This window comes from Phascolarctos cinereus, unplaced genomic scaffold, assembly GCF_003287225.1.
Source record: "Phascolarctos cinereus isolate Bilbo 61053 unplaced genomic scaffold, phaCin_HiC Scaffold_7;HRSCAF=346, whole genome shotgun sequence".
Classification (NCBI taxonomy): domain Eukaryota; kingdom Metazoa; phylum Chordata; class Mammalia; order Diprotodontia; family Phascolarctidae; genus Phascolarctos; species Phascolarctos cinereus.
Genome location: NW_027556180.1, coordinates 153,075,118 through 153,091,169, shown reverse-complemented (window position 1 = coordinate 153,091,169; position 16,052 = coordinate 153,075,118). Strand labels below are relative to the sequence as shown.

General features: G+C 36.2%; 1 protein-coding gene across 4 annotated transcripts in view; it reads left to right on the top strand.

Annotated features, from left to right (window-relative positions):
- TMTC4 (transmembrane O-mannosyltransferase targeting cadherins 4) overlaps positions 1-16,052 on the top strand; it is a 93,436-nt gene that overhangs the window by 36,294 nt on the left and 41,090 nt on the right. For all 4 annotated transcript variants that reach the window (XM_020964016.2, XM_020964014.2, XM_020964015.2 and 1 more), the window contains exon 6: positions 9,656-9,756. In XM_020964016.2, the coding sequence (XP_020819675.1) occupies positions 9,656-9,756 (101 nt within the window). The remainder of the gene's footprint in view (positions 1-9,655; positions 9,757-16,052) is intronic.

Here is a 16,052-nt window from a genome sequence, read left to right as displayed (position 1 = left end):
CCTCTTAACTCTTTTATCTTGGTTCCCAAGGAAGAAAGTAAGTTCAAGCAACTAAGAGTCAAGAGACTTTAGTCACTATTTGTTACATCAAAATAAAGTATGTTTTTTATGTTCTTCAGTGAGGTATTGCAAATGTAGCTAAAGGGTCTTACTCCTCTACTGTCTTCTCCCAAAAATTCACCCATGGTCTTCCCAAATTTTTGCCCTTTGTGATGGTGAGGCTTTGAATCTTTGCCCCTCACAAAAGTTTCATAACTCAAACCACTGATTACAAGAACCTTTTTATGACCAATTTTACCTCTACTGGGATTATGAAGCATCACTTTAAAGGAGACTAGCTAATTACATGACTAATCCAGTGGCAGGCACATTGTGATTATGAATCACTGATAATGATGGAAAAACTCTCTACCACCCTTTTCTGTTAAATGTCAAATATTAGTACTTTGTATTCTTGAGTTGTGAATTAAATACATAAAACAGTCACATGAGATGAAAGGTTTACCAGTAGTCACCTTTTTCTTGGAGAAAATAATTCAGTCTGTTGTCTTTTCTCTGGAATAACTGTAGATCAATTAAATGTTTTATTAATTTTAAATTATGTCCTTTCTAAAGTAATTATCAGATCATCTAAATCTATGTCAAGGAGAATATATAAGGACTTTTTAATGAATAGAAAGCAGTAAATAGAGATTTAACATTTGGGTTAGATCATCTGAGAGATACATTTTAAATCTCTCCCTTGGTTAGTTGACACTAAAATAATCAGAAATGAAATAATGTGGTTCTTTGTTAAATTCTATTTTGGAAACTAGGTAAGTAGCAAGGTAAAGATTCTTTCATCTTTAGGTATGACTATTTATCATTAAAATAATTTTTCTTTTAAATCTATTTATATTGCTACTCTCTGAATCTTTTTCTTTTCAGAAAGATTTGTTAATCTGATTAGACATTCCTCAGAACAGAGGGACAGTTCTGTGTAATATGACTTGGGAGGGAGGGGAGATTGTAAGCTGCTAGATAGGGGTTGGAATTCTTACACTAAACCTCTCAAGGAAAAGATGTTAATATTTTATAATTCAACTCATATTCCTTGAAAATGAATAACCTCTTTTCTAGTGTACTTTCTGAGAAAAGAAAAATTAAACTAAAACCCAGTCTTTGGCATTGTTGCACAGTTAGTTTCAAGTCTCTTGCAGCTATTAGCACCTCTCTCCGTGGAGAATATAAAGCTTTAGGATGCTGTAGGGGTTCTGCATTTCCTGAAGAGATTTATTCATCAGGACATGTGGTTACTAGACTTTTAGGCTTATTTTCTGAAGGCACAATGGATATCCTTTAACTCTGTTCATGTGCTAGGAAAGTTCTGAATTACAGCCACAGTGTCATAGTGGTTTTGCTTTAGAGTTAAAAAAGGTGTGTAAAATGTGAGTACCTGATGCTACATGAGAGTAAAGTGTGGTTATTAATTTGGTTTCCATTGCTATTTCCATTTTGGACTCATTATTTTCGTACCACATACTACTGATAAAGCTATACATGTAGCCTGACTAGAGTTGCTCCATTCCTCTCAATGGAGCCTCTAGGTTTTACACAACTTTTACTTTTTAGCAATCCATTTTTAATTAATAAGTTTTCTAATAGAGAATTAACTGTGGCGTTCTAAACATTGAGCCATTGGAATAATCTCTAATCTTCATGGTAGTGTTCAACCCCATGTCTTTGACAGGTCCCTAAATGTTAAACTCATGAATATGAAGTGTGTCTTCCTTCTACAATAAATGCCTACAGAGTTCATTGTGGTGGTCCCAGTACTTCCGGTTTCTGTTATATTTCTGCTAGATCTTCTGGGGCCATTTTGATCAAAGTCAAATCATTTATCTTCTTTACCTATTTCTATCACAGCAGAGTTGCATCTAAATTCTTTTTGCAGATTAATCTATATAGATTTTCCATTTAATGTTCTTGGAGTTGATTCATAATTTTCAAAATAATTCCATGAGTAGGTTTTGGGTTTTTTTTTTACTGGCTTCTTGTTTCATAGACTAAAGGGATATTTTAAAACTATGTTATTGGCTGAGCAGTGGGCATCATGCCTAGAATCCCTGTGCTGGGTGATAGCATATTCTTCCATAGCAACATGCTGGACAGTAGCTGTGGTTTGCCACAAGGTGTTCTGAATGGAGCCCTCATCACAGGGCTGCTTAGTATTCATAATGGAAAGGAGGCCAGCGAATATGAATACTAGATGTTGCTTAATGTTTATTGGGTACCCATAATAAATGACCTGCTGTTCATACTTATTAGATTGAAGCATAAATTAAGGGAGAGATCCAATATTAGCTATAGACAAGCTTGAAATATAGGGAGAATAGAGTTTTATAGAAGAATGAATTATTTGAAGATCATTTAAACTAATAACTTAACAAGTAATTTTAAAGCTGTTCTAGAGAATGAATTCCTTTCTGGTAACCTCATTAAATTCCTTTAAAGAAAAAGAGGAGATGACTATATTGCAAGCCTCTGTATCATTTTAAACTGGCTGTATTTATTATCAAGCAATTTTGTGTTAATCTTCTGGAATCCTGGCATTTTCATCAAATGAAAACCTAGTGAAATAACATTTCTAGGGCCCTGCCCTTTTTGTGAGTGTTTAAATGGGATGTGTGCCGGCAAGATCCTTCACAACAGGATTTTATGAAAAGGAAATGTTTTACAAAGGAAGCTTACCTCTCTTTGATATAACCTGTAAAGAAGAAAGCTTAACTCATTGTAAAAGAAAATTTAAGAAAAGGAAGTTCAAAAAGTATATTCATTACAATTTTCACATCATCTCCCCAAGGAAAAATAAAGTTTTATTGGCTTGGATGAAATATCATCTCAACAATTGCATCTGTCTTGAAATCTCATTTTTCAGATAGAAACATTTGTACATTTCTATGTAACAGTTCCATGTTTGGACTATCAAATTGGCTAAATCCATTATCCCTTTTCTTTTCTAAGCAAATAGTCTAAAAGTTCCACTTACTGGGCATATACGACAGGATCTGATTTTATCTAGTGGTAACTATTTGCCTCAGGAGAAGAGGAATTATTTATGACTGAGAGCATTTTTTCTTCTTCTTAACCTTTTGTTTTTCTCAGCAACTCTAAATCTTGGTGTCATTCAGTATTTTTTAAATGATCTAAGATAACAAGTAGTCCCTTAGAGAGACCCTTAAAATCCATTCTGAACTCAGCAACACTCATACACACCAGTAATATAGAATAAGCTAAAATGTGTCAGCTCTTACTCCCAATATATTGCTTCTCCTATTTACCTTTCTTGGTTAATTATCTATTTATTTTGATCTTGAAGTTCTTAAAAGCAAAACATGTACATATAGTTTTTAGATTTTTCCCCTTATTGTCATGGATTTTCTGGTACTGGTATTCACGTGGACATTGTCTTCACTCTGCAAATTGCTTTGGGTTATAGTATTGCCTGCATTTCCCCAAATGATCTTGCACTCAATGAGAATAGCAATATCCAATTCCCTTCACTGTAGGCTTAGAAGCACTACTTGGGCTGTTCCAACTTTCTGAACAGGAATCTGATGCTCATTGTGTTTCTTTGGCATTTCTACAGTCATGGCCATCTGTTGGGGTGGCATCCTTCCCACTTACAATATGATGTGCCAGTTTCAACTCGGCATAGGTGCCAACTATATATTGGTTGAGAAGGGTATCTTGTACAATATGATACTTTTTCTGAAAGAACTTCCCAGTGGAAAGCAATGCCAAATCAGGGGCACATGCTTCAATGAATTGATCACATCTTTTGGCGCTTGTTGGTGTTAAAATTGAAAAGTACCTTCATGTTGTTTTTTTCCTGTGTTCCCACTCTCTATCACCCTTTACCTCAGTCTACCTGAATACTGACATTTCCCCACATTAAACCAGAAGTAGATACTCCCACACATCACCATTTTCTAAGAGTGGCTCCATTTTTTAAGCATTGAATCATAATCTGGGAATTTCCAGGACTTCTTAATTAAATATACCTGAGGAAAATATCCTTTTAAGGATCATAGAGCAATTGGTCAATAGTTTGCTTTCAGGAAGGAGAATATTGGCTTGGTTTTTTTTTTCCTTTTCTACTGGTCCGATGGAACCTGAACTTTATTAGGCAGAGGTGGAGGAAGAAGATTCAGAGCAAAGATAGTCCTGATATGTTTTTTTATGATTCAGATGTACACAAAAGTAAGTTCTGTGGCTTGGGAATTCCTCTCTTAAGAAGGATAGTTGTGAAAGCACATGAAGTAGAAAGAGAAGATGTCTCTCTCTAATTGGAATAATTTCTGTTGCACTCAGGTAACATTATACTTGATAATTCATATCACATTAAGAAATGAAATTGTTTTTCTAAATTCATATTTGCACTTCTACTCAAAACAGATTTGCAAAGAAAAAGATTCGCATTATTAGTAATTGTATTAATAAATAAAGTGAAAATAGGATTTTCATGTATTGCAAAGCATCATTGTCCTTCCAGGAAAGTCTGACCTAAAAGTCAATAGACTGTTTCTGTTTCCATGATTCAGGGTGATATAATGGTTAGGTTGCCAAATCTTTGTAAATTCGACTTTCTTTTCTCAAACAGGTTAGGTGAAATTAAAGTTATACTATTATGAAATAGTTGGTGTAAATCAAATATATTATAGCACAGTGCTTAGTAAATGCTTGTTGCATGTTGCCATTGCTTTACTAGGATGGTCAAAGGTGGATTTATTTAAACATGGAAATTTGATTATTAGAATTCAAATAACATAAACTTCCCAGTGAATCTCTTCCTAAAGGACGAGAAGATGAGAAGGGCGAAATGGAAATTTATCATCTTGGCATTGCTATTCAAGGAATATTGAGAGTATAAGAACTCAACTAATTATTTCTGAGTTAAGACCTGCTTTTAATTCATGAACTAGGAACTTATTCTTTTTGATTGAAAGCTATTGGCTTATGAAAATGTTGGAAAAGTTGTGAGCCACTCACAAACAAAAAGCAATTTAATTTAGTTTTCTAAGGATATAGAAATATATTTTAAAGCCAGTTGTTTTTAAAATTGAGAACAAAGAATGCAAAAGTTTATTCAATATATAATAAATTAGCTCTGCATTTTAACCAGTTAAGAGGAAGAGGCTAGAAAAAAATATGTTGAAAAATATGTTTCACTACATATGGACAATAAGTTCAACCCAGAATTGTGGAAGAAGAGGTCTTGGATCATATTTGGAAAACTATATATTGCTTTCAGTGATCCTAAGCCATTCATTGCTGCAAAAGTCCTTCTTAATAATAGCTAGTGTTTATATAGTGCTTTAATGTTTGTGAAGTGCTTTACAAATATCTCATTTGATCTTCACAACAACCATAACAGGTAGGTATTATTATTGTTCCCTGGATTACAGATGAGGAAATTAAGGCAGACAAGTTAAGTGACCTTCCCAGAGTCATATAGCTAGTAAGAGTCTAAAGCCTGATTTGAACTTGGGTCTTCTTGACTACAGGTTTAGTGCTTTCTCCACTGCACTACCTAGCTGCCTCTGGGTAAATAATTCTGAGATTCAATACTACTCTTGTCTTGGTGATGTATATGGGAAGAATCATACAGTACCATGATCTTGAAAGAATCAAAATGGCAGGCGACTCACAGAGTATGGAAGGATGTGTAGCAGGTGAAAGTTGGCTACATCAGTGACATTAGCATAGAAGTCAGAATTGAAGCATCAATGTGACTGGAAAAGGAGTTAGTCCAGTTATATAATGGACATTCTGAGAGCTTCACTGACATTCAATATAATAGTAAAAAAAAATTTTTTTTAAACATAGGCTTCGAAATGAAGCTACTGATTATTAAGGTATATCCTTGTCTTAGTGTGGAGGACTTTGTCAAATTCTTTATAGCTTTTCTAAATTTCTTTGTATCTTCTGGTTTTATTGATAATGAGAATGTCAGCAAGGTGGTAGTTTAGTTTTTCTTTCAGTGTGCCAACTCCTTGGGCATTGGATAGAGATCATCTAAAGAGTAGAACATTCATTTTTTTTAATTTAATTTTTATTTATTAAAAATTTTTATTTGATATTTTAATTTTTCCCTAGTTACCTGTAAAAATAATTTTTAACATTCATTTTTAAAACTTTGAGCTCCAAATTCTCTCCCTTCCTCCCTCCCCATCCACCCTCATTGAGAAAGCAAGCAATTTGATACAGGTTATATATGTGTAGTCATGTAAAACACTTCCATAATAATCGTGTTGTGAAAGACTAACTTTATTTCCCTCCGTCCTATCGCGTCGCCCATTCATTCTATTCTCTCCTTTCACCTGTCCCTCCTCAAAAGTGTTTGCTTCTGATTACCCCCTCTCCAATCTGCCCTCTCTTCTATAAACCCTAGTTCTCTTAGACCCTCCTCCCCTACTTTCCTTTAGGGTAAGATAGATTTCTGTACTGAGTGTGTATGTTATTCACTCTTTAAGCCACTTCTGATGAGAATAAGGTTCACTTATTCCCTCTCACCTCCCCCCTCTTCCCCTCCATTATAAAAACTTTGTTATTGCTTCTTTAATGCGAGATAATTTATACCATTCTACCTCTCCCTTTCTCTTTCTCCCAGTACATTCCTCTCTCATCCCTTAATTTTATTTTTTGGATATTATCGCTTCATATTCAACTTACCCTATACTCTCTGTCTATATATACTCCTTCTAGGGAGGAGAGACTGAAGGAGGTCAAAAGCAAAACATTAGTTAGGGGGGGGAAGGAGAAAGGAGAAAGAAAAGCATAAACAGGGGAAAAGAGGATGGAGAAGAAGACACAGATAGTAATCATAACTGTGAATGTGAGTGGGATGAACTCTCCCATAAAATGGAAGCGGATAGCAGAATGGATTGAAAACCATAATCCTACAATATGTTGTTTACAGGAAGCACATTTGAAAAAGAGTAACACATACAGGGTAAAGGTAAAAGGCTGGAGCAGAATATATTATGCTTCAGCTGAAGTAAAAAAAAGCAGAGGTAGCAATGAGTGTAATGGAATACTATTGTGCTATAAGAAATGATGAACAGGCTGACTTCAGAAAAACCTGGAAAGACTTGTATGGTCTGATGCTGAGTGAAGTGAGCAGAACCAAGAGAACGCTGGACACAATAACAGCCACGTCATGTGATGACTGATAATGATAAACTTAACCCTTCTCAGCAGTTAGAGGATCTAAGACATCTCCAGAGGCCTTGTGATGGAAAATGCTATCCGCATCCAAAGAAAGAACTATGGAAGTTGAATTTCTATCATTTTTTTCTCTTCTGTTGAGCTTTGTTTTCTCTTTCTAATGGTTCCTCTTATTGGTTTTAATTTTTACTTACAACTTCACTAATGTGAAAATATGTTTAATAGGAATGTAAATGTATAGCCTATATGAGATTGTGAGCCGTCTTGGGGAGGAAGGGGGAGAAAAATTTTTAACTTTTTTTTTTTTAATTTAAAGCATATGGGAGGCAGCTAGGTGGCACAGTAGATAGAGCTCCGGCCTTGGAGTTAGGAGAACCTGAGTTCAAATCCGGTCTCAGACACTTGACACTTAACTAGCTGTGTGACCCTAAGCAAGTCACTCAACCCCCATTGCCTCACCAAAAAGAAAAAAAAATAAAATAAATTTAAAGCATATGGAAGTGATCGTTGTTAAATCAAAATAAATAAAAATAAATTTAAAAAAAGAACATATTCAGAGCAAGGTAACTATGCTGTTGAGTCCAGGCATGTAACTTTAACCTACAGACTTTTAGTGGGCACCAGCTAATTCCAAAAGTACATCCTGTTTCTTGTTTATGAAAAGTCCTGATTATTGTGGGGTCCAGGGTATTTGTCCTCAATTGGCATATATCATGTAACTAGGTAAAGTATCTCAACTCAGTTAAACACAGCATAATTTGGAGGCTGAAAGTACCTTCTCTGAGTATTCAGGATGTGTGAGCTTTGTGAAGACAGTGGACTGGGCTTGAAAAATTCCATCTCAAGGCAGTCTCTCTTCCGCCATCACAAGGCCTTTTTTGTCACTGTGCTCTGTCTACCTGTCGTACTCAGACTGCTTGATTACTTAGCTACTCTTTTCCTCCTCTAATAGTATAGTATTCTTGCTACTTGGGTCACCTCAGATTTAGAACAGCTGTAGGAGAGCTAAAGATGTGTCTTTTTTGCCCATATGATATTCCTAGTATATTTTGCAATAGCAAGGCATCACAGGATTGTAAGACATAATATTGAATCTTGCATTTCTCTGATAAGCAAAGCTTCTATACATAGTTGTATATACTATTTACAGAGACTGGGACCATCTGCCTCTTCAAAGGAAGTACCTTCTTTAGTATCCGTTTCCCTCCCTAGATGATGTCCTGATTGTAGGGGAGAGGAAAGAAAACCCTTTATACACTGTCTAAAGTTGCTCCAAAAAGTTTTGTGAAGTTACCCCTGCAACCTTCTTGCATCTAGTCACTCCACTGGTGGTGAGAAACCCTGGTGCCGGTTCGGCAGGTCTTCAGGATAGATTCTTATCATTCCCATCATGGTGGCAGGAGCAACTTCCTCCAGGAGTCGCCTTAATACCAGATGGACCCCCAGAGATCACAGTAGGAGTTCCTTGATGTGATATGTCAGAATAACCTGTGGGGTGACTGATATCTTAGAAAGAGACAGGTTGCCAACTTTCAAGTCTCATGTGAAGGAGACTTTGTTGCCAGGGCTACTCTTGCTCGCTTCCTGAATATGTTTCTGAGCACATGCTAAGAATACCAAAACCTGAGGAGTAGAAATCCACATTAACAAGAGGGTTAGTTCTCATTAATTGTGGGTATCAATCAGCAATCATTTATTTAGTACCTACTATGTGTCAAGCACCATTGTAGGCATTAACAATATGATGATGAAAGTGACAGTAACTGTTCTCAGGGAGCTTGCATTCTATTGTGGGAGGCAACCTGTGTGTGTGTGTGTGTGTGTGTGTGTGTGTGTGTGTGTGTGTGTAATGCAAAATAAATACAAGACAGTTTAGGCAATTAAAGGAATTAGGAAACCCCTTGCATAGAAGATAACACTTAAGCTGAGTCTTGAAGGAAATAGCAGATTCTTTATAAAGTGGAGGGGAAGGAGGGAAAAACATTATTGTACAATGGCACAGTGATGGGAAATGGAGCGAAGTGTGTGAGGAGCAGCAAAGGTGACCAGTTTAGTTAGATCATGGATTGTGGAAGGGGAATAACATGTAATAAGTATATGCTTATGTATAGTGTTTCTACTAAGAAATAAAAATCTAGGAAAGAAACTTAGACTGTAGACCTGTAAGAAACCTTAGTGATCAAACCCCTTCATTTTACAGAGTAGGAAATTAGACCTAATTATATGAAGTGATTTGCCCCTAAGACATAGGGTAACAAGTAAAAAGATGATGTCACCTGGCTCCAAATTTGGAGTTCTTTCTACTTCACTTGCCTTCCAAAGACTGACAGAAATTCTTGAATAGTAGTTACCCAAGATAAATGTCTCGGGTTTCTTTTATCATTCCTCATGGTGACAAATCTTTGAACTGCCCTGAATAACTTATATAATTTATCTTAATTGACAGGTAACAAGGAAGGAACTCAGTTTTCTACATTCTGGGTGCTGCTGAGTATTCTTTTCAGTGCTGTAGCTATGCTGTGTAAAGAACAAGGGATCACAGTACTGGTAAGGGCTCTGAAATAGAAACCCATCTCTGATTAGTCATATATGTCTGCCAATTGTTTCAACTCTCATGTTACTGCTGCATTGTGACGTTGCTGCCCACGGATGTATGCTGTTATGACCCATTCTGGCATTTTGGTGAATTTTTTTCAGCCACATATGTTGAGTACACCCACCAAATTCATTTTGGGCTGTCAGTTTAGAGAGTATATTTCTTCATGCCCCAGTTACTGAGAAACAATTTAATTTATACTTGTCTATAGTATGTTCTTTTCCCATTCCTTATTGAATGACACTCTGAGATGCAAAGCTTTTCTTTCTCTCTACTAGATTTGAATGCCTACTCAAAGTCATGATTCTTTCTGGAATAACCAGTTATGGTCTTCCAGTGATCATGGTGATTACTTCAGATAGGGAATTGGCCGTAAGCTGTAATTTGTAAGGAATGATCAGCAAGAACAGTTTAGATTTTAAAATAACACAGATCCGTTACAAATGTCTCAAGAAAAAGAGAGTAACTGCCTTGAAAATGTGATTGTTGCCTAATGGACTCAAAACTTTTGTGACTGATCGGTGGCTCTTTAAGATAATTTTTTCATCATACTTATTGTAGCAGTAATACATTAAAGGCATTTTCATTCCTAGATTTGGTAGGTACAGTGAAACTTCCTGTATTTAAGCTAGTAGTGATGAAAGGTTGACGAGATTGGGTGTGTCACTGAATTTTGCCTTATGACTTTGGGCATAAAGAAACTCTGTGAGTTTCTTTATGTGTAAAGCTGACACTAGAATCTTCCTCTGTCCCCAATTTGTCATGTACCTTAAAGACCCTTTGTAAAGTTTAAGTTGTCTAGCTCTCAGCTTAGTACCTAGAAAAGAATCTACAACAATATTGCTTAAAATAGGATTTTGTACAATATTGCCAAACTATAACAATATTGCTTAAAAGGGGATTTTTGTTTTCAGAGGGTTCTGATCAACCTAGATATGTTATAAGTTCACTGACCTTAATTTAGAAATTGTAAATTTGAATTGTAATTGTAAATTTAGAAATTGTAAATTGTCTTGTATGCCATATTCAAAATACATATCTTACATTATCAAAGTGTTTTTGAAGATGATTCATAGGTGTGTTTTGGGGAGGAAATATAGCTACTAGCTTAAATTTTCAGTTACTTGGAGAAAATTCAACCTGAAAAAATCTTTAATAATTTTTAATTATTTGTAACAATGCTTTTTAAAAATTAAAACTATCATTTGAATTATTAAAATCTCTACTGTTCTAAGTAACAATATCTGTATAACCTGAGTGAGTGTGTAGAAAGAGAGCATTGCATAGTGGGTAAATAGCCACACTTGGAAACAAAAAGACTCAGGCTTCAAATCCTGTGACCATGAGCACAAATCACTTATCCTTTTTAAGCCTCAGTTTCAAATCTGTAAAATGGGAATTAAAAAAACCCATATAGTTCTTACCTCACAGTGTAAGGCTAATATGAGAATTATCAAAAATTTTATGTGAAAGATATGTGATGTGTACTTGAAGAGTTTTTTTTCCTGGTAGTGATGAAATTAGCTTATTCCTTGTGTAATTTGCTATTTTAGTTTTGTTTTCAGGTTTATCATCACTTTAATCATTCAGTTAACAGGCAGCTTAAGTGGTGGAGTCAGAGCACTGGGCCAGTAGTTAGGAAGACCAGAGTTCAAATCCAGCCTCAGACACTTACTAGCTCTGTGACCCTGGGCAAGTCATTTAACCTTTGTTTGCCTCAGTTTCCTCGCCTCCAAAATGAGGATAATAATAACACCTACCTCCCAGAGTTGTTGTGAAGATCAAATGAAATAATTATAAAGAGCTTATAGCGCAGTGCCTGGCACAGAGTAAGTGCTGTATAAATGTTAGCTATTATTATTGTTATTATCAGATAATCATTGAGTAATTACTGTATGCAAGACACTGTAGTAGGTGTTATGATTGATATTGAGGTCTTTAAGAAATCTTTTAGGCTGAGCCAAGTTATAAAAGAAACCAGTTTCTAAGTGTTGTTAAGGAAACCTGGCAGAAATTTTTTTAAAAAATTAAACAAGTATTCTAAATAGGTTGAACTATATAATACAACCCAAACTGGAAGTGGGATTAGGGGAGAGAAGAACTGCTATACTCTTCTCCTAGAGCAGAGGTTCCCAAACTTATTTGGCCTACTGCCCACTTTTCAAAAAAAAAAAATTACTCAGTACCCCCCTGGAAATCTACTTTCTTTAAACTTTTAATTTTTTTTTTAAAAATTGCATCATTTCAGATGGGGAGAAAATTTAGAACTCAATCTTGTGGAAGTGAATGTTGAAAACTAAAAATAAATTAATCTTTAAAAAAATTTTTTAAATAAAATAAATTATAGCATTTCAAATATATAATTTTTGAAATGATGCATCTTAAATTTAATAATTTATTGTAAATTATGGGGGGTTTCCATCATAGTTTTGACTTTGCAATGATGATGCAATATTTCATCATGTAACTGTATAGTATCGTATTATAAACAAGTCATTGTATGCACACGTTCCTTCCGATGCATGCTGGACTTCCCAACAATGCAGGACAGACTCACTTGCCAACACTTACTTGTCTGTGGACTTCACCACTGATTGGTTAAAACTTGCATTTTGTGTATTTATTTGGAAAATAATGTGATCACTGCGACTTTAACTGTGTTATACAACAGACAAAACATATACAAAGTTTTTCAAAATTTTTTTTAGCTTTTCTTCTTCCCTTATGCTTCTACAGCCCCCTTCTTTTTATTTAATACTCCCCAATTGCCCCCAAGGCTATTACTGTCCCCCTGATCAGTCCAGCACCCCTCAAGGGACAGTATCACCCACTTTAGGAAACTTTGAGAGTAACATCAGGAAAACCTTCCCCTGGCTGTTTAAAAGCAAAACCAGATAATGGAGTTAAAGGCACCAGGAGAAGAAGCATCTCTTCTGCCTGTCATCTCCTTCCTGGCAATTTCTGCCTTGTGATGTTGAAAAGGGGAACTACTGATTTGGAAAGGGGTAGAACTAGAGGAATGAGAAAGAGGTAGGACCTGGTTAGCTTCAATACAAGTCTATTAACCAACCAGATCACAGCACTGACATAGCAGTTAAAGAGAAGAGATGTTTGATAATAAGTTAAGTTTGAGAGTAAGTGAAATTAGCATATTGTCATCAGAATCTTTGTATTACTTCTGAGGAGGGACAGGGTCAAAAGAAAGAATAGAATAAGTGGGAGGGCAGGATAGGATTAAGGGAAATAGAGTTAGTTTTTCACACCATGTCTACTAAGGAAGTGTTTTGCATAACTGCACATGTACAACCTATATTGAGTCGCTTGCCTTTTCAATGAGGGTGGGTGGGGAGGGAGGAAGGGAGAAAATTTGGAACTCAAAGTTTTAAAAGCACATGTTTTTAAAAAAAATGTTTTCACATGCAACTGGGAAATAAGAAATACAGGAAATGGGGTACAGAAGTCTATCCTGCTCTACAGGAAAATAGAAGGGGAAGGGGATAAGAGAAGGGAGGTGGGGAGAGATAGAAGAGAAGGCAGACCAGGGGAAGGGGTATTCAGAATGCATGCCATCTTGGGATGGGGGGAGGGGTGAGAAATTTGGAACTCAAAAACTTGTGGAAGTGAATATTGAAAACTAAAAATAAATAAATTTATATTAAAATAAAAAAGAGAGAATCTTTGTATTAAATTATTAAATGCAAAAAAGCAATAGTGTAAATAGACACATTAAATAATAATAGCTTAGTAGCTATATAGTGCTTTACATACATTATCACAGTTGAGTCTCACAGAAACTATGTAAGGTAGATTCTGTTACTATTCCCATTTTATAAATGAAGAAACTAAGGGTAAGACCGGTAAAGTTATTTGCCCAGGGTCACTCAGCTAATTAAGTGTTTGAGACAGGATTTGAATTCAAGTCTTCTTAATTCCAAGTCCATCATCTTTGTATTTGTTTAAAATTTGTCTGTTCAGCAAGTTGGATACTTAGTTATAAATCTGGGTAGGCTTGACAAGAGCATTCACATCTTAAAGCTGTAGGAAATCTCTTGCAGCTTAAGCTGTATGACCAGGGCCCCTCAACCACTACCTAGAGATAGTGGGATCTAAAGTTCAAAGGCAAAAATAGAAAAGCAGGGGCAGAACCAGGATGGCAAAGTAAAAGCAGTGACTTGTGTGAGCTCTTCCCCAAACCCCTCCAAATATCTGTAAAAAATGACTCTAAACAAATTGTAGATCAGCAGAACCCACAAAAAAGACAGAGTGAAACAAATTTCCAACCCAAGACAACCTGGATGGTTAATGGGAAAGATCTGTTGCCCTGGGCTGGGAGAGGAATGCAGTTCAGCATGGCCTGTGCAGGCAAAGACCAGGCCTCAGCAAACTGGAACAGTGGACCTCAGTGAACTGAATCACTGGCAGCTGTGGCAGTTTCCAGACTTCTCAACCCACAAACACCAAAAACAACTCAAAAGGGTCAGTAGGAAAGGTCTGTCAGACCTCGATGAGAGAGGAGTGTGATATGGGCCCAGTCCTGGCGCAGCCCTGGGAAGGCAACTGCTTCCAGAGCTCTCAGCCCACAGGCAGAGTGGGGATCAAGCTGCTGATCAGGTGATTGCAGAGATCTCTTTGCTGCAACTGAGGCAGGATTCTCCTGCTTTGCCAGTGCTTGGATATGGGTTGCAGTTCTGGGTGGTGGTGCTGGGGTGAGGAGGAAGAGGTAGAGCTTGTGGTGGCAGTGAAGAGGGAATCTTCCTCACAGTTCCAAGGCAGAAAAGAGTGCATGTGGTCACTCACAGACCAGAGCACAGGTCAGGAAAAGAGTAAACACCTGCCTTTGATCACACCACCTCAGAAGAACTGAAAATTTACAGGTCCCTAGAAGTATCTCTGAAAACAGCTGCATAAAACCCCTGAAGCTTGGGACAGTACATTCTACACACTGGAAGCAGACCCCTTACCTTAACAAAGAGTTTAAAAGTCAAGTAATTTACTGGGAACATGAGCAAACAGTACAAAAAAAAAAACCACAACCTCAAACAATAGAATGTTACTTTGATTACAAAGAAGATCAAAACATAAAACCAGAAGAAGACAACAATGTCAAAGCTCCTACATCCAAAGTCTCCAAGAAAAATACGAATCAGTCCTAGGCCATGGAAGAGCTCAAAAAGGATTTTGAAAAGCAAGTAAGAGAAGTAGAGGAAAAATTGGGAAGAGAAATAAAAGTGATGCAAGAAAATTATGAAAAACGAGTCAACAACTTGCTAAAGGAGACTCAAAAAAATACAGAAGAAAATAACACCTTAAAAAATAGTTTAACCCAAATGGAAAAGGAGGTCCAAAAGCTCACTGAAGAAAATAATTCCTTAAAAATTATAATGTAACGAATGGAAGCCAATGACTCTATGAGAATTTGAGAAATTATAAAACAAAATCAAAATACAAGACAATGTGAAATATCTCATTGGAAAAACAACTAACCTGCAAAATAAAGCCAGGAGAGATAATTTTAAAATTATTGGACTCTCTGAAAGCCATGATAAAAAAAAAAAAGAGCCTAGACATCATCTTCCAAGAAATTATCAAGGAAAACTGCCCTGATATTCTAGAACCAGAGGATAAAATAGAAATTGAAAGAATGCACCAATCACTTCCTGAAAGAGATTCCCAAAGGAAAACTGCTAGGAATATTGTAGCCAAATTCCAGAGTTCCCAAGTCAAGGAGAAAATATTCCAAGCAGCCAGAAAGAAACAATTCAAGTATTGTGGAAACATGATCAGGATAACACAAGATGTAGCAGCTTCTACATTAAGGGATCAGAGGGCTTGAATATGATATCCCAGAAGTCAAAGGAGCTAGGATTAAAACCAAGAATCACCTACCCAGCAAAACTGAGTGTAATTCTTCAGGGGGGAAAATGGATATTCAGTGAAATAGAGGATTTTCAAGTATCCTTGATGAAAAGACCAGAGCTGAATAGAAAATTTGGCTTTCAAATATAAGACTCAAGAGAAGCATGAAAATGACAAAACAGGAAAATGATAAATGTTGGAGAGGATGTGGGAAAATTGGAACGCTAATACATTGTTGGTGGAGTTGTGAAATGATCCAACCATTTTGGAGAACAATTTGGAACTATGCCCAAAGGGCTACGAAGATGTGCATGCCCTTTGATCCAGCAATGGCACTTCAGGGGCTATATCCCAAAGAGATCAAACAAATGGGAAAAGGACCCACATGTAC